A 26598-nucleotide genomic window follows, 5' to 3' on the forward strand; every position below is an offset into this window, starting at 1 on the left:
GCTGTACCTCTCTGAGACTGTTTCCTTAATAACAAAATGGGGATCATAGCACCCCTACACTGCAGGGTTGTTAAGTTTAAATAAGCCAAGGCCTGTGAGTGTTTAATGTAGACTTGGAACACACTGAGCAACGATGAATCTCAAACCCGCCTTCCAGCTAAGAACTTCTCCGCAGCTTCCGGACCCGCGGCGGCCAAGACCCGCCTGTGCGCATGCGTTCCCGGCTCTCCTCTGGTCCGCCCCTCGGCGTGGGAGCGTCCTATTCCGCTGCAGGGGGCGATAGGCGGAGTCAAGGGGCTACTTCCAGGATTTCCTCCCCTCCGAGGAACACCCCTCCTTGTATGACTGGCAGTAGTAATTAGCCAGTAAAGATTGGAGAGAAGACCGACGACCCGGCCCATTTAGGAACCTCTCATCCGAGTTGGCCAATTGCAAGCTTTGGTGGGTGGGCTCTTCTCTGAGGCGGGACACGGCGTGACGGGCGTCCGTTTTGACTAATGAGAACTCGGCTGGGAGTAAACCAGGGCCAATCAGAAGCGAGAAGGCCGGATCTTGGGGCGGGGCTGGAGCTTCGGCAGTTGAACCCCTCGCGAGGAGGGGTGTCTGTGGAGAAGGTGAGAGGCGGCGGGAGTAGCGGGTGCGCGGGCCGGGGTGGCGATCCTGGGGGGAGGGGATACTCTGGGGGAAGGTGGGCTGCGGCGGGCAGTGTAAGAGTCGAGAGGGGGTGACCCTTAACACGGATGGGCGCTCTGATGAGTGTAAGGCAGAGGGCAGCGTATGAGTGGGGGAGATGTTTTGTATTTCTCAGGAGGGTCTTTAATGCGGAAAGTGTGTAAAGCAGGCGACAGCAGGTGGTAAAATACAGAAATGCCCTTGTGATATAGCCTTGCGATTTAATGGGAGGTTTTAAGGCAAGGGGTTATTACAGCGCAGTGTGGAGGAGCGGAGGTCCTTGCGATGAGTTACAAGCTTTGATTCGGGTGGAGGGCAGGTGAGGAACTATATCGAGGGAGGAAATGAGTGAGGACTCCGGGGATGAAGGTGTGTGTTAACGAGGTGTGAAGGCATGTGATCGATACACGTAGCGTTTGTTGAGGGCTTACTATGTGCCAGGTTTTGAATGAATTAACTCTGAAAGTTCCTAACAACACTACCAGTGGTTCAGAGTGTGGGGTCTGGAGTTGGGGCTGCCTGAGTTTAAATGCTGGCTTTGCCACTGGCCCTGCCACTGAACGTCACGGTGTCTTTGGGCCAATTGTTTAACCTTCTGTGCCTCAGTTTTATCATCGTTAGGGTGACCTCATCTCTTACTTGTCTATATCTCCCACCTAGTGGCCTCACCCAGTCTCTTGGCTTCACATGCTCTTTATATAATGATGTCTCCAAATGCCTGTCTGCAGTCTGGATCTCTCCCCTGAACTCCAGACTCATTTGTCCAACGGCCGACTCTTCTCTACTTGGAGGTCCAACTGACATACATGCTTTAAAAACTTGTCCCCAATCAAGCTTGTATTTCCCCCTTTCAATCTTCAAACCCAGCTGATGTCAGTTCCATCCTTTCGGGTACTCAGGACAAAAACCTTGGAATTGTCCTTGACTCTCCCTTTTCTAGTGCCCACATGCCATCTGTCAGTCGGCACATCTCATGGGCCTGTCTTCAAAGCACTTCCAGAATCTATCCATATCTCACCACCTCCCTTGCTACTGCTTTGATCCGGGCCATCACCTGCTCTTGCCTGGTCTGTTGCAGTGGCCTCCTTGCTGGGCTCCTTGCCTCTGCCCTTGACCCGCCCCCCCCCCCCCCCCCCGTTGGAGGTTCCTGTTAAAACACAAGTCAGATCATGGTGTTCCCTGGTCAAGACACCCCCATAGCTCTCACCTCACGCAGAAGTCCTTGCCAAGCTTGTAGTGCCCCCACCGGATCCAGCTCCCCCTCCACTTTGCCCCCAACTCCTGCCATTCTCCCTTGTTCACACGGCTTCAGCCACCCTGGCCTCCTCATTGTTCCTCAGACATATTGGGAGGTATTGGGAGAGTCTTGGGTGGGGTGGTGGGGTCAAGATGGGGTAATAAACTGGGAAGACTGTGGCGTCCAGGGGTGTAAGGTCTCAGATCTCAGTGCTGGGGGAGCTTGTGGGAAATGCAGATTCCTGCCCCCCCCCCCCGAGAAGTTCTGCTTCTGCCGATTTGGGGGCCATGCCCAAGATCCCGCATTGTCATCAACCACCTGCAGCCCTCGGAGAAACCAGTTCAGAGCTTGGACAGGAGCTGTCTCATCGTTAAACCTCCCCTCTGTGGCTGGCCCTCTGCTGGGCAGTGCTGGGGAGCCTGGTGGTTGAGACAGCTCCTCACCTAGCCTGGGGGTCAGGGAGGGCTTCCTGCAGGAGTGGACGTTGGAGCTGGGACCTGGCGACAAGGGGTGAGCTGAGAGGACAAGACCTCGGCTGTATCTCCAGTACCCACAACCCCGTTTTCCTGGCATCTTGCATAGAGTAGCCCCTGATCTGTGCCAGGCCCACGGTGCTGAAGACCCAGGAATGATCAAAATCTTGGGTTTCTAGTCTGTCAACTAATCATCAGCTAGTTGCACAGATGGTAAACAGCTGACCGAAAGCCAGGCACTGTTCGAACCTCCTTCCATGTATTAATTTAATCCCCACAGTCACCCTGTGTGAGATGGGAGCTCTTATTATCCCCACTTGACTGATGGGAAAAGGCCCAGAAAGGCTAAGTGCCTTGCCCTGGGTCACGCTGTGGGCAGGTGGTGGGATGGGAGCTGAGGCCAGGAGTCCCTGTGTGTCATGCTTAAGATACGAGACCACCCAGAAGGATTGGTGCTGGGAGGGAAAGGAGCAGGGAGTTATGGGAGGAAGCAGAAGGTGGTCCGGGAAGGGTAGCTGGGTAATGTGTAGGGGGTCTAGTGTGCCTTTCCCTCGCTGCAGGATTCTGGGCAAGCCTCAGTTTCGTCCTCCGTAAAATGGGGGATGGTTACAGCAGCTGCCAGAGAGCAGAATTAAAGGATGAGTCACCGGTTGATCGGTGTGCATCGTCCTTATCTAAGGCAAAAAGCCTTTGAGGGATAGTGGGGGGGGGGTGGGATTTGGATACCCCACGGGGTGGTGATGGGCTGCGGTGTGCGCTATGGAGGTGTGGATCCTGGGGGAGTCCCAGAAGCCTTTCGTGTTTATGTGTTCCAGGGGGACAGTGTGGAGGGCTCTGGTCTATATTCTGCGGGAGCGCAGGGCGTAAGGGAGGGGAGTTCTAGCCGGCTCAAATTCACCCACTGGGCGGTGAGGTGAGCTTAGAATGGGGGCGGGGCCAGGCCGGTGTGTATAGTATGTGAGGTGGGGGGGGGGGGTACACTGCGTAGGAGAGGCCGGCTAGGTCATGGCCAGGCTGGAACGTGTGGTGGTGGGGGCAGGAGGGCGCTGCGGAGAGGGTGGAAATAACCACCCGGGGTGGGGGCTGCCAGAGCTGGTGATTTACCCCTGTCTTGTGTGGGAGATGGTGCTGTGGATTTTTCTTGGCTCGGCTCCCACCACCCCCACCGTAGGGCGAGGGCTGTGAAATCTGGAATATCCGGGGAGCGCTGTTGGGAGGGGGAGGAGCCAGGGACCGTGGTGTGGCCCTGGCAGCGGAGAGGGGAGTCATCTTAGTGAAAGACGAGAGGGAGAGGGCTGGGGTCGGAAAGTTGAGGGGGCTTGTGCGCATGTGCGTGTGTGCTGAAGCCATGATGTCATGAGGCCCGAGAAGTGGGGTCAGCTGTTGTGGGCCCGAGTGGGGTGCTGCGGTGTCCACGCGGAGCGCGCAAGGTTGAAGGGCTGACGTCACGGGTTGGCGGGGGCGGGGCCTCGAATGCAGGGTCGGGAAGCTGAGGCGGAGAAGAGGAGCCAGGAAGAGTCTTGGGACTGGAATGAAACCAGCAACCAGGATGGGCCACTGGTCACAGAGCAAGGATGAAGGATACAGGTAGAAGGACAAGGTGGGGGGTGGGAAGGAGGGAGGGGCTCGGGGTCTGGAGAATCCCAGAATTGGGGGGGGGGGGGGCGTAGGCAGGGTGTTCAGGGAAGGCTCTGCAGGGAAGGGAGATGGAAAATGTGGGGGGGGAGGGGAGAGGGAGGTTACATAGAATTTGGGAGGGATCAGAATCCAGGTGAAATATGGGAGAAAGTAAGACAGGCTGAAAATGGGGTAGATCCTCACTGTGGAGTAGAACCTTGGGCAAATATGCAGGCAGAATCCAGGCGGAATAACAGGAGGGAGCAACATTCAGGTAAAATATGGGGGGGGGACCCCAGGAGAACTTGGGGGCTGGTGTACGGAGAGGGGGAATGTGGCCCATCCCGCCCCCCATCTTGGAGAGCCGCATGGCAGTAAGGGACATGGGGAAGGGAATGAAGACGGCTGGTTTCCGGAATGTGGTAGGAGGGGTGAGGCTGGAAAATGGAGGGAGGGAGGTTCTGCAGCGGGGAGGGGAAGGGAGTCCGGAATCTCCAGGCTCAGAATCCCCAGATGGGGAGTTGGGGTCTGGAAAGGAATGTGGAGGTGGCAGGGGTGCTCCCATCAGGCCGAGAAGAGGGGAGCGGGCGAAGTTTGTGGAGGTGCGGGGGGCAGGTGTGTGTAAGGGGACAGTGGAATTCGGGGAGAATATTCAGGGGCTTAATATCTGGGGACTGAGCCGGAGGCTAATGACTTCACGGCAGTTGGATGAGGAAAGGCTCCGTGGTTTAGGGAAGGGCTGCTATTCTCGGGAAGAGAATGGGGAGCTTCTGTGGGGGAGTGGGGGAGGAGAGTAGGGCTGGGTTGGTGGTGGAGATGGGATGGGACGGGCCCCTTTACTCCTCTGTCTCCCTGGAGTTTGGTACAGCGAGCTGGGTGGTGAGTGGGGCGGTGAAGCTGTTAAGGCTCCTGCGGGCTTCTGCCGGTACCTCCAACGCCTTGGTAACCGGAATGGCGCGACTACTGATTGGTTCGCGGAGTCGGAGGGGCGGGGCCAGCGCTGCCAGGCACTAGCGCGGAGGACGGGGTGGGGTGGGGTGGGGTGGGGTGGGGTGGGGTGGGGGGGAGGGCAGGATTACCTTGAAATGTGTAGCTGTTTGTTTGCCCATAGGCCAGGGATTATTAACCCCACCTCTGAACCTCCAGAGAATGTGAAAGTGCCCAATTGTGAGAGTATGGATTTTCAGGGGGAAGAGGTCTCTCGATTTCATCAGCCAGTTCCAAACTCGAGAGAACCCCCCACCCCAAATAAATTTATGAACTTGGGTCTAGAGTCAGAGGTGCCTGCCAGGATGTCTGGGGCTTTGGCGGTTGTCCTTGGGCCTTTGAGAAAGGGGATCTGTGGATGGGCCTCAGGGTGGTATTCTGGGAGCCCTTGAAATTACTCGCCAAGGGTTGGTTATTCATTTGTCTGGGGGAAGTTCAGAGATCTCATTAGGCTATCAAAGGCACAAAGACTCCTAAAAAAGTTAAAGACCTCTGGCCTAGAGTTTCAGGGCTCATCATTTTCTGGCCTCACAAATGTTATATTTTCCAATATCAGCCTTTAGGAAGACTTTTTGGGGGAGAGTATGACGCGGAGCAAAGGTTGCGGGCGAGAGAAGGAGACCAGGCATTGGAGGGGTCCCCGTGATCTGGGTTGGGGGGCAGTCCTGGGTAGCTCTGTCCCTGGGGCAGCTGTGGGTTTCTGCCGAGCCTCCGTTTCCCCATCTGTACACTGAGGAGAAAATGGACTTGCCTTGCCTTGTTTCTGTACTGCCTTTCAAGACACAACACAACTAATAATAATAATAATAATAATAATAATAATAATAATAATAATTGTGCCGGTGTGTATTGAGTGCTTGCTCTGTGTCAGGCATTGCTTGATTTGTCCAAGGATTTTATCGGGATTAAGTCGTTTAATCCTTACACCAATCCGAGGACATGAGCCCTGTTATCCTCCTATGGGCTTACAGAGGCCTGCATGAACATCATCTGGCCCGGTATTTCTCTCATCTCATCACTTACCCCTCTCTCCGTCCCTCACGCTTATACCTTGCTGTTCTTAGAATAAACCAGGAACATCCCACCGTGGAGCCCTCCCCTGGCCTCTCCTTACCCCTCTCCAGGCGTCTGCTCAGAGAGCCCTTCCCTGGCTACCTTAGCTACGAGAGCAACCCCTATCCCCAGCATCTCCTTTTTTCCCACTAGTCAACTTTTTTTTTTTGGACATTTTTAAAAATGTTTATTTGATTTTTGAGAGAGAGACAGACAGGCAGAGCACGAGTGGGGGAGGGACAGAGAGAGAGAGGGAAACACAGAATCTGAAACAGGCTCCAGGCTCTGAGCTGTCAGCACTGAGCCCGGTGCCAGGCTCGAACTCACGACCCATGAGATCGTGAACTGGGCCGAAGTCTGCACTTAACCGACTGAGCCGCCCAGGAGCCCTACCCCCAACTTGTGTGTGTGTGTGTGTGTGTGTGTGTGTGTGTGTGTGTGTGTGTGTGTGAGACATTTTTATACTTCTGACTGCTGCCGCCCTCTTGAGGGTAGGGGCGAAATCTGGTTTCTCATGGTATCCCCAGCATCCAGGAGAGCATGTGCTTTAAAGAGAAGGAATCTGGGTCCAAGAGAGATTAAGTAAGTTGCCCGTGTCTGTGCACATACCTGAAGCTAGATACAAGCTCAAGCAACCTGGGGCTCTCCCTAAAATCCACGCCGAACACACAGATCTGACCCTGTCCTCCACTCCATAGAACTAACAGTGAGTAGTAGCCCTATTGGCTAAGAGAAGGTACTTACGTGTGCAGCAGACTAATTAATAAAATCAATTATTAACTTCATTGTATATAATATATGGCACTGGCTGTTCTCTCGACTCGGACCCCTTTCCCTGGACACCCATGTGACTTGCTCCCTGACTTCCTTCAGTTCTCTGCCCATATGTTACCTCCTCAGAGAGGCCTGCCCCGACCCCCTGTTTTTTCTTTAATTTTTTTTTTTTTAGATTTTCTTTTTTTTTTTTTATTTTTTATTTTTTTTTTTTTAAATTTTTTTTTTCAACGTTTATTTATTTTTGCGACAGAGAGAGACAGAGCATGAACGGGGGAGGGGCAGAGAGAGAGGGAGACACAGAATCGGAAACAGGCTCCAGGCTCTGAGCCATCAGCCCAGAGCCTGACGCGGGGCTCGAACTCGCGGACGGCAAGATCGTGACCTGGCTGAAGTCGGACGCTTAACCGACTGCGCCACCCAGGCGCCCCTTTTTTTAGATTTTAAGTGAACTCTACACCCAACATAGGGCTTGAACTCACAACCCTGAGATCACACGTTGCATGCTCTACCGATCGCCTCCTGACGCCCTATTTAAAGTCTGCCTCGGGGCGCCTGGGTGGCTCAGTCGGTTAAATGTCTGACTCGTGGTGTCGGCTCAGGTCATGATCTCACAGTCCGTGAGTTCGAGCCCCGCGTCGGGCTCTGTGCTGACAGCTCAGAGCCTGGAGCCTGTTTCAGATTCTGTGTCTCCCTCTCTCTCTCTGCCCCTCCCCCGTTCATGCTCTGTCTCTGTCTCAAAAATAAATAAAAACGTTTAAAAAAATTTTTTTTAACTAAAAAAAAAATCTACCCTGCCTGGAGGTGCCTGGGTGGCTCAGTTGGTTGAGCCTCTGACTCTTGATTTTGACTCAGGTCATGATCCAAGGGTCATGGGATTGAGCCCTGATTCAGGCTATGCTCTGAGTGTGGAGCCTGCTTAAGAGTCTCTCTCTCTCCCTCCCTCTCTCCTACCCCCACCCCCCCCCGTCCCTTTCTCCTGCTCGCATGCGCTCTCTCTCTCTCTAAAAAAAAATAATAAAATAAAAATTTTAAATCTGCTCTGCCTGACCTCAGTACTCTCTGTCTCCCTTTGTAGCTTGATTTTTCTCCACAAATGTTTGAATGAATGAGTGACTGATTAATAGATAATGAGCATAAGGATTAATAAATTAATATCAGTGTATTAATCACGATTCTCTTGTTGGAAATCCTATAGCCTGTCAGCCAGCACGCGTGGGGCACGGACACAGTTCTAAGTGTTTTTATGTGGATTTTGCAATTTAATGATCATGACAACACTCTGAGGTAGATTCCGTTATTATACCCGTTTTCTGGATGAGGAGATTGAGGCACAGAGAGGCAATCTCTTTCCTAAGGTGTCAAAGCTGGTGAATGGTGAAGCCAGGATATGAATTCTTGGCCTTCCAGCCTTGGAGCCTGGCCTCTCAGCCCCTCTGGGTCTCTGTTTCATCCTTTCTCCAGCGACACTGGCCATGGACCAGCCAGCCGGCCTGCAGGTGGACTATGTCTTCCGGGGTGTGGAGCATGCCGTGCGGGTGGTGGTGTCTGGGCAGGTGCTGGAGCTGGAGGTGGAGGACCGGATGACGGCTGACCAGTGGCGGGGCGAGTTCGATGCCAGCTGTGAGTGGGCCTGCCTGGGGTGGTTTCACCTGTCCTTCCCTGGGATCACCTTCTCCCGGAAGAGGAGGTCAATCAGGAACCCGCCCATCTGCGTCTTCTACCTGACCAGACTCCCTAAGGTGGGGTGGGGGTGGAGGGCTCGTCCCTCAGGCCAGAGGCCCTGGAGTGGGGGCAAGTCGGAAAGCTTGGATGCATTGCTCTTGGGCTGGGCAGGTGGTCAGACTTCAGGAAGGACTTTTCTCTCTACCCAGTCATCGAAGATCTGACTCACAAGACAGGGAACTTCAAACAGTTCAACATCTTCTGTAACATGCTGCAGTCGGCTCTCACCCAGGTAGGGGCAGGTTGGGAGCTAGGGGTGGATCCCTGGGGAGGTGGATGCCCATTTGATGGATGCAAGGCCCTCTACCTTTTCTTTCCTTAAAGGGACAGGCCTATCTTTTTCTTCTTTCCCAAATGTAAGTGGTTTATTCTGATTCTAGTGATGGTTACTCTAATGTGGAAAATTCCTGTCACAGAGAAATGTCAAGAAGAAAGGAAGAATCACTCTATTAACACTCATTCCTGTTAATATTTTGGTGAAAATCACTCCAGCCGTTTCACCACTTCTCTGTTTACTTGTGAAAATGTGTGTGTGTGTGTGTGTGTGTGTGTGTGTGCAGATGTATAATTTTATATAGTTGATATATTTCCCAAAGTATTCTGTAACCTGCTTTTAAAGCTGTTTTTTTTAATGTTTATTTTTGAGGGAGAGAGACAGGGGCGAGTGGGAGAAGGGCAGAGAGAGAGGGAGACACAGAATCCAAAGCAGGCTCCAGGCTATGGGCTGTCAGCACAGAGCCTGATGCGGGGCTCAAACCCATGAACTGCCAGATCATGACCCAAGCTGAAGTCAGACGCTTAACCGACTGAGCCACCCAGGCACCCCTCTGTAACCTGCTTTGAAAAGATTAAACCACATCAGGCGGTTAAGCCTCCGACTCTTGGTTTTGGCTCAGGTCACGATCCTGTAGTTTTGTGCGTTCAAGCCCCACGTCAGGCTCTGCGCTGACAGCGTGGAGCCTGCTTGAGATTCTCTTCTTTCTCTCGCGCTCGCTCTCTGCCCCTCCCCCACTCATGCGGTCTCTGTCTCTCTCAAAATAAATAAATAAACTTAAAAAGTTAAAAAAGTAAAAGATTAAACGATATTTCATAAAAATTTAGTCACATCAGTGAGTATAGCTACTCAGTCACGTAATTTACTGAGCATTTATAGTGTGCCAGGCACTGTGATAGGCGTTGGGATACAGCACTAAACACAAGAGATAAAATTCCTGTCCTTTATGAAATGGACATTCTAGTGGGAGAAACAGAAAATTGAAAAAATGTATAACGTCAAGTAGTTAGAAGTGTTGACAGTGGCGGGGGGGGGAGCAGGTTGGACGTTGGAGTGTCAAGGGTGTTATTTAGGCATTTTAAAACTATGACCTACATTATTTCTCTGATTATAGGTATTTGCACTCACATATTAAAGTGTGTGACTTAGAAACTGACCTTTCTTATTGTTTTTTTTTTAATGTTTTAGTTATTTTTGAGAGAGACAGAGACAGCATGAGTGGGGTAGGGGCAGAGAGAGAGGGAGACACAGAAACTGAAGCAGACTCCAGGCTCTGAGCTGTCAGCACAGACCCTGACGTGGGGCTTGAAGCCATGAACCGAACGATCATGACCTGAGCCGAAGTTGGACGCCCAACTGACTGAGCCACCCAGGCACCCCTCTTATTTTTTTTTATTTAATGTTTATTTATTTTTGATAAAGAGACCTAGCACGAACAGGGGATGGGCAGAGAGAGAGGGGGACACAGAATTCCAAGCGGGCTCCGGGCTCTGAGCTGTCAGCACGGAGGCCCACACAGGGCTTGAATTCATGAACCGCGTAATCATGACCTGAGCTGAAGTCAGCTGCTTAACTGACTGAGCCACCTAGGTGCCCTGAAACTGACAGTCTCTTATAATCCCCCTTATCTCCCCTGCTCCAGACTGCTAACACTTCATGTGTATGTGTAGGCAGTATAGCACAATGGTCAAGAGCATGAATTCTGAAGTCAGACACATCACTGCCGCTTACTAGCTGGAAGCCCTGGGCCAGTTACTTCCCCTTCATGCCTTAGTTTTCCTATCTGTAATGTGGGATAAAGTAGTCCCTGTTTCACAGCGTTGTGAAGATTAAAGAAGTTCTGTGTATAAACCTTAGAATGGCGTCTGGCTCGTAATAAGTGCTTTATAGATATTGTCTGTTTTTATTATTGTCATCAACTTGTGAGTTTGTCATCCTTGTTAGTGGTTGCTTAGTATTCTGTTACGCTCATTCAGCATGATTTACATAACCCAGTTTTTTGTATCATGGCCCCTTTGTGGTCTTAAAAATTATTGAGGCCATCAAAGACCTTTTGTTTATGCAGGCTTTTTCTATCAATATTTGTTTGCCGTATTGTAAATTAAGTTGTTTTATAAATTAAAACTGAGAATAACTTCAAGATATTTATGAGTTCACTTAAAATAGCCATAATGAGCCTGTTAGGTGTTAAATTAAATAACATTTTAATGAAAAAATACATTTTCTAAGACAAAATAAATTAGTAGGAGACACAGCATGGTTTTACATTTTTGCAAATCTGTTTAACGTCTTGCTTAATAGAAAACTGCTAGATTTTTTTTTTTTTTAGTTTTTAAATTTTTATTTATTTTGAGAGAGAGAGAGAGAGAGAGTGCACGCATGCAAGCAGGGGAAGGGCAGGGAGAGAGGGAGACAAAATCCCAAGCGGGCTCCACACTGTCAGCACAGAACCTGATGAGAGGCTCAGACTCCCAGACCATGAGATCATAACCTGAGCAGAACTCAAGAGTCAGATGCTTAACCAACTGAGCCTCCCAGGCGCCCTGGAAACGGCTAGATTCTTTTTTTTTTTTCAACGTTTATTTATTTTTGGGACAGAGAGAGACAGAGCACGAACGGGGGAGGGGCAGAGAGAGAGGGAGACACAGAATCGGAAACAGGCTCCAGGCTCTGAGCCATCAGCCCAGAGCCTGACGCGGGGCTCGAACTCACAGACCGTGAGATCGTGACCTGGCTGAAGTCGGATGCTTAACCGACTGCGCCACCCAGGCGCCCTGGAAACGGCTAGATTCTTATATGTGCTTCTGCATTCAGTCTGTTGCGATGCGGTTTTTTTTTTTTTTATGTTTATTTTTGAGAAAGTGCAAGTGGGGGAGGGGCAGAGAGAGAGGGAGACAGAGGCTCTGAAGCGCAGACTCTGCAGTGACAGCAGAAAGCCCTGTGAGGAGCTGGAACTCACCAGCGTGAGATCACCACCTGAGCCGAAGTCAGATGCTTAACCCACTGAGCCACCCAGGCACCCTTGCTGTGATATGTTTTGGTTGAAGTATATGCAGAAAGACCTCCCTCACCTAGATACGCAGTGGGAAAGGGAGTCCTTTAATTGCTTTTATCAGATAGTGGTGCACATCCTTCTTTGCTAACGTATTAAATCGGCACAGGTGGTCATTTCTCAAAGGTTTGTCGCAGTGTGGAGTCCGAGAGCATATCAATGAACTTTTTGTTTTACATTACATTAAACTCTATTGATGTACCTTGAACTTTGCTTGGATCTTTTGCCCATTTTATAATATCATGCACTGGTCATTTGGAAAATATGGTTCGCTGCGTTATGTAGACCCTCCGAGTGTTGACGCATTTCATTATCCGGTATCAGGAAGTCACATTTGTTAATATCCTCACCGATCTCCCCAAGGAAAGTCTTTGAACATCAAGAAGCTTACCCAGCGCACAGTGGGCCGATCCAAGTTTTCCAAAAATGCCAATTTTTGCTTTGCAGTTTGAATTTTCTCATTGGCAACAAATACCGCCAGTTATGTTTCTTGAAGTGACGGGCTGACTTCGTTCATTTTGGGAGAAAATGCCTGCCAAACAGCCAAGTCTGAATAACTGTAGTTTTGTCTGTCAGTCGTTCTTTCAAGTAAACATGGTGTGCCATGAAAAAGTGGCTAATTTAGCCCCCAGCTCGATTACACAAGTGTTCTTCCTGGGACAACTGTCTGTCGTACTTTGGTACGCGACACAATGTGTATTTCCCATTTTGTCACAGAGCTGTGTACTCAAGGATGGAGATTCGATAAAATTAACCTGTACTGATTTGTCAAGACCGTTCCTAGGTTTGGGGTGCCTGGGTGGCTCAGTCCGTCAAGTGCCTGACTCTCGATCTCAGCTCAGGTCCTGATCTCAGTCAGGGTCGTGAGTTCAAGCCCCGCGTTGGGCGTGAAGCCTATTAAAAAAAAAAAAAAAAAAAAAGACCACTCCTGTTTTTGATTTCTGGTGTTACATTTGTTTGTTTGTTTGTTTGTTTCTTCCTTCTTCCTGGCCCCCCACTGAGATTGCTGAGCAACAGAAAACACAGTGACTCCTCGTACATTTGCATTTGATGCCTTTGGCAAGGACCCATGACAGTATTATTAGGAAAATTGTCTTGACCTCGTGGATTCCCTGAAAGGGTCTCGGGGACCCCCCAGGGGCCTTTGGACAACACTTGGAGAGCCACAGCACTAAGCTGTCCCCCATGGTTGACCATTTAGGTTCTTACCAGTTTCTCCCTCTGGTGTCCTTGTGCCAGCCCCTGGGGCAGGGCCATCCTGGTCATCTGTCTCAGTGTCGGAAAGGCCCCACTAGCCCAACGAATGGATGGGGCGTGGCCTGGCTTTGTGGGTTGTGTGCTCCGGGCCTGGCCATTCCTCCCGTCCTCTTCCAACAGAGCAGTGAGTCGGTCACCCTTGACCTGCTGACCTACACAGACCTGGAGTCCCTGCGTAATCGCAAGATGGGGGGCCGCCCAGGCCCTTTGGCCTCAAGATCAGCCCAGCTCAACTCCAAGCGCTACCTGATCCTCATCTACTCTGTGGAGTTTGACAGGTGGGGATAAAGGACTTGGCTCCAGGCTCAGGCTGGTGGGTGGGTAGGAGAGGGTGTAGTTAGAACTCAGAAAACCCTGAGGGTGGGGTGGGGGTATTGCCTTTGGAATCTTCACTGTTGGGGTTTGTATCATTTGGTATTGTGTTTGGCTCTAAGTAGTAGAATAACTATTCCAGGTGCTTTAGACAAACAATAGTTTATCACCCAACAAAATGTCTAGGTAAGTGGCTACTACCTAGAAGTTTCCTTAGGGACTCGGGCTCCTTCTGTTTTATTCCTTTTTTGTCATCCTTAAAGTGTTGGCTTTTGGACCTCATCCTTGTCTCCTCAAGGTCACAAAATGGCTGCTGGCCCTCCAGGCGTGGGTTCTGTATCAAAGCAAGAGGAAGAGAACCGGGCTGTACTTGCTAATTGCATCTACTGTTTTTAATCAGGAAAATAGAAGTGTTCCTAAAAGATGCCCAATAGGTTTCCTATAATATCTGGCCAGAAAAGGTCTTGCGGCCTTTCCCTAATATTTGGCCACAAGTGGTCATGTGCAGGGGATGCTGCTAAAATCAATGCCTGGCTCTTTAGCCTGTACAGTGGGAGGCAGCAAGGGAGGAGGAGGGGGCTGGCAATGGCTGTTGGGTAGCCAGGGGATAGCATCTGCCCCATTTGATAATAGCTCCCGGATTTTCTAATGGGAAGTTGTCAGTCCTGTGAGCATAGCGTCTGGTGGGACCTTAATCAAGGTGCCCTACCTTTCCTCTGCTAAGTGGTGACGCAGATCAGGCCATTTAGAATCTACCCCTATGGAATCGAATTAGGACTGCTTGGTGGTAAGTAACGTGATACCAGCAGTGTATGATGAGGAAGTTAATTCGGACTACAACCAGCCCATCAATGCCAGGGGTTCCAAAATTGCTCTAGAAGGGAGTCTCAGGGACGGCCAGCTGGTGCAAGGGATCTGGGCGCAGGGAGGGGGCTGGAAGTTGCATTTAGAACTTAAGCCTCTAGGAACGTGAGGTTTTTGGAATTGTGTATTTTCCTACTCGAAGGCTCTCAGGGTCTGGTAGTTACCCTCGGGTGGATTCTTGGCCTCTGAGATGCCACGGTTCTAATCTTCCTCAGGATTCACTACCCGCTGCCCCTCCCGTACCAGGGCAAGCCGGACCCTGTGGTCCTGCAGGGCATCATCCGCTCACTGAAGGAGGAGCTGGGCCGCCTTCGAGGGCTGGACGGCCAGGATGCTCGGGACACCCGGGAGACTGAGATCTGGCACCTGAGGGAACAGTGAGTCCGGGAGGCGAATGCGGTTGGGGCTGGGGGGAGGAGGCATCCCATCAGTCACTGCCTGGCCCTATGCTCAGCACTATTGGAAGGGTGGTGGTCCCTTGTTCACCAAACATTTATTCCGAGCCCCTCTTCTGTGCCTGCCTTGTGCTGGGAGGTGCTGGGGACACAGCAATGATTTCAGCCAATCCTGGCCCTGCCCTCCTGGGACTCCAGGTCCAGTGGGGGAGATAGCTTTGTCTGTAGACAGTGAAGATACACAGTGGATGGAGTTTGGGAAGCCCAGAGGGGAGACTGGAGCCTGCCTGGTAAGGGAGAGGTGTTCCAGAACAGCATGTGCAAAGACAGTGGAGGTGGGGCTATATTCAGCGCCTCTTTTGTGCTGGCCCCCTCCCTGCCCTTCACGTTGTGGCCAGCCCAGGGGGCAGATGGACGTTGATCCCATAACCACCTGGGAATAGCATTGCTAGCAGAGATGGGATTAGGCAGAAAAGGGAGTCTGTGCTCTAGGAGGCTGAATAGGAACCTGCTGGGGTCTTGGGGTGAGTCAGGTGAAGCGAGTGGGGAAGAGTGTTCTAGGCAGTGGGAACAGCATGTGCAAAGGCTTTGTGTTTGGTTGGATGTGGTGAAAACACGGGGGCTGGCAGAGTAAAGTGAAGAGAGCAAAGGCTTTTTGGCATATTTACCGAGTGCCTGCTGCATGCTGTGCCCTGTGGCGTGCTGAATCCAGGACGCCATTGCCACCTGGAGGAAGTCCCGCCCATTGGGAAGGGCAAATAAAATTTTTGTAAGAACAATGATAATTATAACCGTAGCTGACATTTATAGGGCATTTAGCTGTGTGCCAAGGATTCTGCTCAGTGCTTTGTTACTTAATTTTTAATTATTTTTATTATTCTTTATTTTTTTTAATTTTTTCATTTCAATTTTAAATTTTTATTTATTTTTAAATTTTTTTTTTCAACGTTTATTTATTTTTTTGGGACAGAGAGAGACAGGGCATGAACGGGGGAGGGGCAGAGAGAGAGGGAGACACAGAATCGGAAACAGGCTCCAGGCTCTGAGCCATCAGCCCAGAGCCCGACGCGGGGCTCGAACTCACGGACCGTGAGATTGTGACCTGGCTGAAGTCGGACGCTTAACCGACTGCGCCACCCAGGCGCCCCAATTTTTATTTATTTTTAAATGTTTGTTTATTTTGAGAGAGAGAGTGTGCCAGTGGAGGACTGAGTGAGAGGGAAAATGGATCCCAAACAGGCTCCACGTTATCGGTGCTGAGCCCAACTCAGGGCTTGATCCCATGAACCGTGAAATCATGACCTGAGCCGAAATCAAGAGTCGGACGCTCAACCGACTGAGCCACCCAGGTGCCCCTTTGTGACTTAAGTTTTTTAATCGTTGCAAGGTAGACATTGCTCTCGCCCCCATTTTACAGAGGAGGCAACTGAGGCCCAGAGAGGTTAGAGAACTTGCCACAGGTCACACGCTAGATTTTGAATCCGTGCAGCCAGCACCAAGCCCCCTTTGTTTCTGTAGCTGTTGTGTTATGTTGGTGGCTGCTAGGCCGCTAGGCCAGGGCTAAGTGTTCAGGGCTGACAGGGAGGAGGTGGGGGCCCCTGGGGCTGGAGAGCCCTGTGGGTCTTCCTGGAAGAGCCTGGCTGTACATTGCTGGGAAGCAGGATCATCCATCCATCCATCCATCCATCCATCCATCCATCCAGTGTTTATCCAGTTCATACTGTGTGCCAGGCACACTGCCCAGCCTGAGTTAATGTTTCTAGAGCCCTTACTCAGTGCCAGATATGGCCTAAGCACTCTGTAAATTCTTATACAACTTTATTTTTATTTATTTTTTTTTTTTAATTTTTTTTTTCAACGTTTTATTTTATTTTTGGGACAGAGAGAGACAGAGCATGAACGGGGGAGGGGCAGAGAGAGAGGGAGACACAGAATCGGAAACAGGCTCCAGGCTCTGAGCCATCAGCCCAGAGCCCGACGCGGGGCTCGAACTCACGGACCGCGAGATCGTGACCTGGCTGAAGTCGGACGCTTAACCGACTGCGCCACCCAGGCGCCCCAATTCTTATACAACTTTATACGTAGGTATTGTTATTGTTCCACTTCCCAGAGATGTGAGGTGCTACTGCCCAAGGTCACCCAGCTCGTAATAAGTGGAGTAGAGTTGGACACAGCCCGACCACAGAATTCAGGTTCCCTCACGGTGACCAGACAGCTGGAGTAAGGATCCAGACAGAAGACAGATAATCACACTGATAAATGCCAACTCTACAACGACCGGTGCTATAGGAAGGAAATGTACAGAGAGCATGAGAGCAGAGAACAGAGGGACATGGCCTAGCCTGGCTGGGGACAGCGGAGGTGACATTTAAAGGATGAGAGAAAGTGTTGCAGGAGGAGGGACTTGGATCTGTAAAGAGAAGCTTGGCTGACGCAGCGCGGGAGAGGAAGTTGGGAGGAGAGGAGAGGAGGGGGGAATCAGCTGGATGGGGCCAAATGGGGAGCTCCTGGGAGAAGGGGGGGGAGCTACAGATTTTAAGAAGTTTTTTATTAGGAAAAATTCCAAGCACACACAGTAGACAGAAGTAGGATGGACAAGTATTTGTGCCCCAGATTCAACGGTGTTCTACATTTTGCCCTTCTTGTTTGATCCACACCCTCCCCCCTCCCCGAGAAGCGAATCCCAGACATCAGATTTCCTCTGTAAATACTTCGTTTTATCCCCATGGTCAGTGTATTCCTCTGTCCCCTGTATTTCCTGTGAAGTCACTGTTAACCCTAGAGGCTAATCAGATTTAGGTCTCTGGCAAGACACCTTGCTTGGGGGTGCCATGTACTTGCCTACCGTCAGGTGGCGTTGGGGCCGATGAGTTCTGAGGTTGAGATCTGAGTCCTTCTTATGAAGTTCCCATCAGCCCAGTCGGTACCTCTTGGTAGTTTTCATTTGCGTTCACTTAATTACCAAGAGGTTGAGCAGTTTTTCATATATTTAAGTAGCCATTTGGATTTCCTCTTTTGTCAGTTGCCTGTTCACCTGTCGTATCTATTTTCCTCTTGTCATCTATTTCTTACTGATTTCCAGGAGCTCTTTATATAGTCTGGAGACGAGCCCTTTGTTGATGTTATGTATTTCAGACACCTGCTTGCCCTCTATAGCTGGCCTTTTCACTCTCTTAATAGTGTCTTTTGATAAATAGATGTTCTTAATTGTGATGTAGACTAACTTATACGTTTTTTTCTCTGAAGTTAGTAATTGTTATGTCTTGCCTTAGAATCCTTCTCTCCCAGTATCATGAAGATCTTGTCCTATATCATCTTCTATAATTTTTTGTCTTTTGCTTTTCACATTGATGTCTACGATCCACCTGAAATCGATTTTGGGGGAGATAGAGGCTCTTTCATATTTTTTTCACATGGCCAGTCAATCAGTCCGATGACATTTATTGAAAAGAGTATCCTTTCCCTACTGTGTCGTCATTGTCACCTTTTTTTTTTTTTTTAATTTTTTTTTTTCGACGTTTATTTATTTTTGGGACAGAGAGAGACAGAGCATGAACGGGGGAGGGGCAGAGAGAGAGGGAGACACAGAATCGGAAACAGGCTCCAGGCTCTGAGCCATCAGCCCAGAGCCCGACGCGGGGCTCGAACTCACGGACCGCGAGATCGTGACCTGGCTGAAGTCGGACGCTTAACCGACTGCGCCACCCAGGCGCCCCAATCATTGTCACCTTTATCACAAATAATGTGTGTGTGTGTGTGTGTGTGTGTGTGTGTGTGTGTGTGTGTGTGTAATATATGTAGGTTAGAGGTATTGTAGCTTTCTAATTAGACATACTGGGTAGAGCAAGTCTTCTGACTTGTGTTTTTCCATTTTAAGAACTTTTTGGTTATTTTTGGAAATTTGCATTTCTTTATAAATTTTAGAATCAATAGGTTTTTCAATACAAAAACATAAAACTTGTTGGTTTTTTTTTTTTTTTTAGAATAATAGGCTTGAGATTTTATTTTTTTATAAACTAATCTCTACACCCAACATGGCTCTCAAACTCACAACCCTGAGACCAAGAGTTGGATGCTCCAGTGACTGAGCCAGCCAGGTGCCCCATAACTTGTTAGAATTTTTATTGGTATTGCATTGAATCTATGGAACAATTTAAGGAAAGCTGAAATCTGTATAAATAGTGAGTATTCCACAGGATGCCTGGGTGGCTCACTTGGTTGAGCTTCTGACTCTTGATCTCAGCTCAGGTCTTGATCTCAGAGTCATGAGTTCAAGTCTCGTATTTGGTTTCACACTGGGCATGGAACCTACTTAAAAAAATAGCGAGTACTCCAATATATAAACAATATACCTTGGTATTTATTTAGGTCTTATTTAATGTCTGAATGATGTTATTCTATCATACTTTTGTTAGATTCTTTTCCTATCTTTGGGTGATTTTTTTTTAATGGTTTATTTAAATATAAACGATATAGATGTTTATATAATTGTATTTTTCAAAAAAATTTTTTAAGTTTATTTTTATTTATTTTGAGAGAGAGACAGAACATGCACGGGAGGAGCAGAGAGAGAGAGAGAAAGAGAGAGAGAATCCCAAGCAGGCTCTGCACCATCAGCGCGACTGAGACTGAGCCTCCTAGGCCTCCCTAACTGTAGATGTTGATTTTGTGTCTAGTAACTTCCACCAGCTTTCTTATTATTTCTAATAATTTGTAGATTTCCTTTGATGTTTAATGTTTATAATCATTTCATCTGCAAATGACTGTTTTGTTAATTCTTTCTTAATCCTTATCTTTCATTTCTTTTTCTTGCCTTATTGCATTGGTGAGGATCACCAGTACAGTGTTGAGAAGAAGCAGTGATATGTGGCATCCTTGCCTTGTTCTGGATTGTAAAGGATAAATTCAGTGTTTTGCCAAAAATGTAGGCATCTATGTGTTTTTCAGATCCCTAATTGATTTAAACTTGCAAAGTGACAAGAACTGTTAATATATAGTTTTTTTTTAAGATTAAAAAAAGTTTTTTAAGTTTATTTTTTTTAATGTTTTCTTTTTTTAACATTTACTTATTTTTTGAGAGACAAAGAGAGATAGAGTATGAATGGGGGAGGAGCAGAGAGAGAGGGAGACACAGAATCCGAAGCAGGCTCCGGGCTCTGAGCTGTCAGCGCAGAGCCTGATGCAGAGCTCGAAACCGTGGACAGCAAGATCACAACCCAAGCTGAAGTCAAACGCCCAACTGACTGAGCCACCCCGGCGCCCCTAATATATAGTTTTAGTAGTTACTGATGATCAGTAGCTAGATAGATTTTTCATCAGGGGTTGGTTAATGGTAATGATCTAATTCTATAATTTTTTTTGCTTTTGTTAGCTGAAAGTTTTCAATAAAGAAACGCATTCTCTCTCATCAGTTATTTGGTTTCCCTGAGATATATTTCCTATGAGGAAGGCATGATTAAAGCTTGTGTTTTTTCCCCTCTACTTAACTTTTGTCAGAATAACGAGTTGCTTCCTGCAAATCCTCCATGAAGTTCAATGAATGTTGTTTTGCTTTTACTATCCTTTTGAAGTCATGAATTTAAACTCAACTGAGGGGCGCCTGGGTGGCGCAGTCGGTTAAGCATCCGACTTCAGCCAGGTCACGATCTCGCGGTCCGTGAGTTCGAGCCCCACGTCGGGCTCTGGGCTGATGGCTCAGAGCCTGGAGCCTGTTTCCGATTCTGTGTCTCCCTCTCTCTCTGCCCCTCGCCCGTTCATGCTCTGTCTCTCTCTGTCCCAAAAATAAATAAACGTTGAAAAAAAAAATTTAAAAAAAAAAAAAATAAAAAAATAAACTCAACTGATGCTATGTTGGTTTCCTATGGCTGCTGTGACAAATTACCACAAACTTGGTGCTTTATAACAGCAGAAATTTATTCTCTTACAGTTCTGGAGGCCAGAAATCTGAAATCACTGGGGCTGAGATCAAGGTGTCAGCTGGGCAGTGCTCCCCCGCAAGAGGCTCTAGCAGAGAATCTGTTTCTTCCATCTTTCAGCTTCTGCTGCCTGCCATCATTCCACATCACTCCACTCTCTGCCTCTGTGGTCAGATTGCCTTCTCCTCTTCTGTGTCTGATCTTCCTCGACCTTTCTTTTATAAGGACACTTATGGTTATTATAATTTTTTTTTTAATTTAATGTTTTAATTTGTTTTTGAGAGAGATAGACAGAGTGCGAGCCAGGGAGGGGCAGAGAGAGAGGGAGACACAGAATCCAAAGCAGGCTCCGGGCTCTGAGCTGTCAGCACAGAGCCTGACGCAAGGCTCGAACCTGTAAACTGCGGGATCATGACCTGAGCCAAAGTAGGATGCTTAACTGACAGCCTCCCAGGCACCCCAGTAAGGATACTTGTGATTGTATTTAGGGCCCACTCTGATAATCCAAGATAATCTCCCCATCTCAAGGTCCTAAATGAATTTCATTTCATTTTATTTCATTTCACTCCATTTTATTTCATTTTATAGAGAGAAAGAGCACTAGTGGGGGAGAGGGGCAGAAGGAGAGAAAGAGAGTGAGAGAGAGAGTGAGAGGATCTTTTTTAAAAAAATTTTTTAACATTTATTTATTATTGAGAGACAGAGCACGAGCGGGGGAGGGGCAGAGAGAGAAGGAGACAGAGAATCCGAAGCAGCCTCCCATGAACCGTGAGATCATGACCTGAGCCGAAGTCGGACGCTTAACTGACAGCCACCCGGGCACCCCACGTTATTTTTGTCTTGTTTTTGCCCCCTGACATAATTCTCCAATATACCACCAACTTTTACACCCAGTTAGATCTATTTGAGCGAGTTTCTTTTAAAAGTTGTAGGGGTTGGGGCACCTGGGTGGCTCAGTCGGTTGGGCGTCCGACTTGGGCTCAGGTCACGATCTCGCAGTCTGTGAGTTCGAGCCCCGCGTCGGGCTCTGTGCTGTTGGGTCATGAGCCTGGAGCCTGCTTCGGATTCTGTGTCTCCCTCTCTCTCTCTGCCCCTCCCCTGCTCATGCTCTGTCTCCCTCTCTCTGGCAAAAATAAACAAACATTCAAAAAAATAAAAGTTTTAGGGGTTGATTTCTTAAAATTTATTTAAATACAATATTTTCAGAGTTCCGAAGTCAGAACTGAAAAAGAAGGTAGGGGGGTACCTGGCTGGCTCAGTCAGTAGGGCATGCGACTCTTGATCTCAGGGTCTTGACTTCAAGCCCCATATTGGTCATGGAGGTTACCTAAGAAGGTACATTTAGTGGGGTCCAACTTGTGTCCCTGTTGCCACTGGTTTCTCCCTGATAGGTAAGCTATTTTTTTTAAGTTTTGATTTATCCTCACATATTTTTTGAAAATATGAACATAATATGATTTATAATTCCCCTCTTTTCTTTTGCATGAAGAGACGTATTAAACATTGTTCAGCCCTGTTTTTAAACTTCTATCCTGGCCATCACTTGGCGACAGGATATAGAGCTCTTTCTCCTTCCTTTTTCTAGTTGTGTGGTACTCAGTTCAGTGGCTGTATCATAGAAATTCAGCTTACTTTCTGTTGGTATACATTTTGGTTATTTCTACTCTTGCTATTATAAATAGGGCTGCGGGGCGCCTGGGTGGCTCTGTCGGCTAAGCCTCCGACTCTTGATTTCTGCTCAGGTAATGATCTCAAGGTTGGTGAGATAGAGTCCCCCTTCCGGCTCTACACTGACAGCACGGAAGTTGCTTGGGATTCTCTCTCTACCTCTCTCTCTGCCCCTCTGCCCCCCCCCCGCCCCCCGTCAAAATAAATAAATAAACATTACAAAATAGTGCTGGGGCCCCTGGTGGCTCGGTCAGTTAAGTGCTGGACTTTCCATTTTGGCTCAGGTCATGAGCTCGAGGTTTCCTGGGTTCCAACCGTGGGTTCGAGCCCCACCCCCGGCTCTGCACTGACAGCGAGGAATCCGTTTGGGATTCTCTCTCTCCCTCCCTGTCTCTCTCTGGCCCTCCCCTGCTCCCGCTGTCTCTGTCTCTCGCAAAAATAAATAAACTTGAAAAAGAAATAGTGCTGCAATGAATAGCCTTGTGTGTACATCTTTTTCTCAAGGAAGGTTTTGAGCACAGTAGTGACCTGATCGGATTTGCATTTTACAAAGAATCTTCTGGTGAATAGGAGGCCGTGATGGCTGGGAGGCCAGGGGTGGGGGCGTGGGAGACCATGTAAGTCCAGGAACTCAGGGCTAGGCTTTCAGGGTACAGAGAAGGGCAGATTGATGACTTATTTTGGAATTAGATCTCACAGGGCTGTGTCCTCGCCGCGGGATGGATGGCCATGTTCCTCCTCCCGTGGGAAGAGAGACTACGGGGCCATGGGGGCGGCTGGAGTGGTGGGGCTGCATTCCCGGTTCCTGGAGCAGGTGAAATGGTTCGTGCCCGCACCCATGGAGAAGTGAGGATGATAGGATCGTGCACGCCCTCCCTCCCAACTCTGTCGTCCTCCCTCTACCCTCTTCCCCCCAGGGTTTCACGCCTGGCATCGGAGAAGCGCGAGCTGGAGGCCCAGCTGGGCCGATCTCGAGAGGAGGCTCTGGCCGGGAGGGCGGCGCGCCAGGAGGCTGAGGCGCTGCGTGGGCTCGTCCGCGGCCTGGAGCTGGAGCTTCGGCAAGAGCGGGGCCTCGGACACCGCGGGGTCGGCCGCCGCAGCCAGGATTGCCGGCGCCTGGCCAAGGAGGTGAGGGGGCGGGGCGGCCGGCGGGCCGGGGGTGGCCGCTGGGGCGTGGACCTCGGCCTCAGCCTGGGCCCTTGCGCCCCTGTTCTCCCCCGGCAGCTGGAGGAGGTGAAGGCGTCGGAGCGTAGCCTGCGCGCCCGGCTGAGGACGGTGAACAGCGAGCTGGCGGTGTACAAGAGGGGGTGAGGGGCGCGGTCTGGGGTGGGCGGGGTCTTGGAGCTGGGACGGGGCTGCTGGGGTGCTTAGGCCTGGACGGGCGGAGCCTGGAGAGGAGGTGTGGAGTCGGGGGGGAGGGCGGGGCCCAGGGCGTGTGGGCGGGGCTTGAGTGGGGCGGCTGAGAGTGGGCGGGGACGGAGCGGTGGGAGGAATCTAATGGACCGCGTGGGGCTGAGTTAGACGTGGTGGGCGGAGTCTGTGGGGAGATGGGCAGGGCTTGAAGCGTGTGTCAGGAGGCTGGGCCTGGAGATTCGGAAGGGGTGGGCCCTGAGGCTATCCCGTAGAGCGAAAGGGCGTGGCCACACGGTGAAAGGTTGTGGCCCCGCTGGTGGGGATCGGGTTGATGTCTGCTGTTACTTATTGCGGTGGGTGACGGAATTTTGGAAAGGATTTCTAGGGAGCGGTGGGAGAGCTCAGGAAGAAGGGTCCCGGTGAGGGGGGTTTGTTAGGATGCAGGGAAGTGACAGACGGGTTCTTCTGGGGCGCTCTCTGGGGCTTCGAGAGGGGCGGGAGCCTGGGACAAGGTAAGGTGTCTGTGAGGGTCGTGTGCAAGGGCGTGAATGTCTGGGAGTTGATGGTGGGATGGACCAGAAAGTTCGGAGATGGTGTGATCCGAGAAGAGGCTTGAGATAGGAGTTGAGATAGGAGCTGGCCGGCGGGAAACTGACAGTGGGTCTTGCGCTCCCAGGAGACAGACTCCGCCGGTGGTGCCGCCCCGGGTGCGGGAGGATCGGGCTTCGTCGTCGCGGGAGCGCTCCACATCTCGTGGTCGCGGTGCCGCCCGCTCTTCTTCCCGGGAGAGCGGTCGGGGGAGCCGGGGTCGAGGCCGCCCCGTCCGCCCCTCGCCTTCACCCACAGGTCTGTGCCGGCCAGGCCCTGCCCTGCCCTGCCTGTGGGAGGAGGGGGAATGGACTAGAGCTGTGGAGGCGTGATCCTGTGACCCCAGCCTCTTCTCTGCACACTCTCCCACCCCATCCTAGGTGGTCGCGTGCCCCGTTTCGACCCCACGGCCTTTGTGAAAGCCAAGGAGAAGAAGCAGAGAGAGATCAAGATGAAGTTAGCGCACATTTCCTCTTTATTTGCCCATATCCCTGGTCCTTTACTGGCCCGCTGGCCTGTACCCTCATCCATCGCGGTCTCCCATCACCTGTCACCTGCTCCGTCTCTCCCCTTCCTGCTCCTGCTTTGCACCTGAACTCCACCTCCTCCCCTGACCCTTCCCCCCACCCGCCCTGCTTCCTTGTCTCCCACCACCGCCTGGTCTGCGTGTCCGCGTGCCTCTTCCTTACGTAGGCCGCGTGACCTCAACGGAGTCACTGGCCCCGGCTGCGACCACGTAGGGGCGCAGCGACGCCTTTCCTGGCACTAGTTGGGCGGCCGGGTGAGCGTCTCCTTTGCGATTCCGCAGGCAGCAGCAGCAGCGGAACCGACGGGGCAGCGGAGGAAGCGGCGACGGGCCGTCCGTCTCCTGGTCGCGCCAGACTCGGCCGCCCGCCGCCGTGACCGGCCGAGGGGACGCGGCCAACCGCTCGCGACACCGCAGCTCCTCGGGTAACTGGGCTGCAGAGCCCGGGGCCGGCAGGCGGGCTGGGCGCCCCGGGCGAGCGCCGGAGACTTACGCTCTCTTTCTCCCTCTAGTGGACAGTCTCCGCAGCCGCTGCTCGTCCGCCAGCTCCTGCAGCGAGTTGGAGGATTTCTCTGAATCCCTCCCTAGAGGGTAAAACTTGGGCTGGGGGAAGAGACCGCCTCCAAACGGGTGTCTGGGGAGGCTGGAAAGAGGCTTTTGCAGGGAAATTGGGCGATGGAGGCTGGAGCCTTGAAACCACGTTGGGAGGGCGAGGTGGGAGGTGGCGGAGGCTTCTCGGGTCCGTCCTTGATTACCGTCTCCTGTCAGCGTCCGCCGCGGGAAGCCTCCCAGCCCCACAACCTGGAGTGGGTCCAATACGGTGAGTGTCTTTCCCCAGACCCTGGAGGGGGAGGGGGCGGCGGCGGCATGAACCTCCCAGAAGCCCCTGTCCCTTTCCTCCGTGATTCCATTGTGGGGGAATCAGGTGGGCAGGTTCTGGTGCGAAATGCTTCTGGTGGCGAATGTTTTGAGCCTTGGGTCGGAGGGGAGGGTGGGCGTGGGGTGAGGGCAGATGATGGTGGCCAAGGGCACCAGCGCTGGCCTCCAATGAAAGGTCTTAAAACCGGCCCCGCCCCTTCCTATCGCCTGTGTGTCCCTCAGCCTCAGTGTCTTTGATCAATTAAATGGGGATGGTAATCGTATTCACCTCAGAGGGTTCTTTCTGGTGAAGCTCCCAGGGGGTGATTTTGCATCCAGTAAGTGGCCAGTGGGTGTCAGCCCTTATTTTTTGAGATCCTCGGGTTCAGAATTTCCAGTGGATTTGGGGGGCAGGACTGGAGGGAGGGTCCCTAACCCCCTCTCGTGCCTCCTCCTGCAGCAAAAGTCCACCCCTCTGGATCGCGGCCGCCGTCAGAGACGCCCGGCTAATTCGGGGGGCTGGGTCCCTATCAAAGGTGAGCCTGGGACTCCACGTGTCCCCCCTTCCCCTGCCCCACAGTCTGAGGACAGCATATTGGGCCCTCACAGCCCCTACACCCACCCCTCTCACCTGCGCTCACAGAGTACAGCTCGGACCACCAGGCAGCGGACATGGCGGAAATAGACGCCCGCCTGAAGGCCTTGCAGGAATACATGAACCGTCTGGACACAAGGTCGTGACCTTGGGCGGGGAGTACTGCCCCTCCACCACCCCACGCGCACTGCTGGATTCGGTGTGGAGGGGCGGGGCTGGCGGGTCCTTCCGGCCAGGCTCAGGCTCCTCCCCTGCTGGTGCTCCTGGGGTCTCCCGTGTGTGTAAGGCCCTGACCCCTCCCTCTCTCCCATGCATTGCAGGCTGGGGGGCGGAGGGAGGGGGTGTGCATTTTGTAAATAAACATACTTGTCCTTGGGATCCTTCAGCGTGTGACTGAAGCGTG

The 26598-nt window shown here is 51.0% G+C and overlaps 1 protein-coding gene and 1 long non-coding RNA gene across 4 annotated transcripts; one reads left to right on the forward strand and one right to left on the reverse strand.

Annotated features, from left to right (window-relative positions):
- The first annotated feature begins 561 nt into the window (after positions 1-561).
- On the forward strand, positions 562-26573 carry CCDC61 (coiled-coil domain containing 61). Of its 3 annotated transcripts, none has more exons than XM_086690161.1 (14): positions 562-614; positions 8278-8436; positions 8688-8770; positions 13242-13399; positions 14513-14674; positions 23193-23403; positions 23500-23582; positions 24305-24474; positions 24597-24672; positions 25025-25167; positions 25255-25333; positions 25511-25562; positions 26061-26136; positions 26244-26573. In XM_086690161.1, exons 2-14 carry the CDS (start codon positions 8289-8291, stop codon positions 26339-26341), a joined length of 1539 nt encoding a protein of 512 aa, XP_086546287.1. In that variant the 5' UTR covers positions 562-614; positions 8278-8288; the 3' UTR covers positions 26342-26573. The 3 variants fall into 3 exon arrangements, with proteins under 3 accessions (XP_086546287.1, XP_086546286.1, XP_086546285.1); XM_086690160.1 differs by lacking the exon at positions 562-614 and adding an exon at positions 3687-3969; XM_086690159.1 differs by lacking the exon at positions 562-614 and adding an exon at positions 4136-4273.
- Positions 21407-26364, reverse strand: LOC147573677 (uncharacterized). Its single transcript, XR_015244959.1, has 2 exons — positions 26232-26364; positions 21407-25583 (listed from the first exon to the last, which is right to left on the reverse strand). It is a non-coding gene; the product is annotated as an uncharacterized LOC147573677 (long non-coding RNA).
- Positions 26574-26598: the final 25 nt, after the last annotated feature.

This window comes from Puma concolor, chromosome E2 (assembly GCF_028749965.1).
Source record: "Puma concolor isolate L17-30 chromosome E2, mPumCon1.1.hap2, whole genome shotgun sequence".
Classification (NCBI taxonomy): Eukaryota; Metazoa; Chordata; class Mammalia; order Carnivora; family Felidae; genus Puma; species Puma concolor.

Bases quoted from the DNA above. Each gene is read 5' to 3' on its own strand.
- CCDC61 (XM_086690159.1), top strand. From the start codon at position 4,228: ATGCAGGCAGAATCCAGGCGGAATAACAGGAGGGAGCAACATTCAG. The intron at 24,475-24,596 runs GTCTGTGCCGGC...ACCCCATCCTAG, and splicing joins CCCCTCGCCTTCACCCACAG to GTGGTCGCGTGCCCCGTTTC. The intron at 24,673-25,024 runs GTTAGCGCACAT...GCGATTCCGCAG, and splicing joins CAGAGAGAGATCAAGATGAA to GCAGCAGCAGCAGCGGAACC.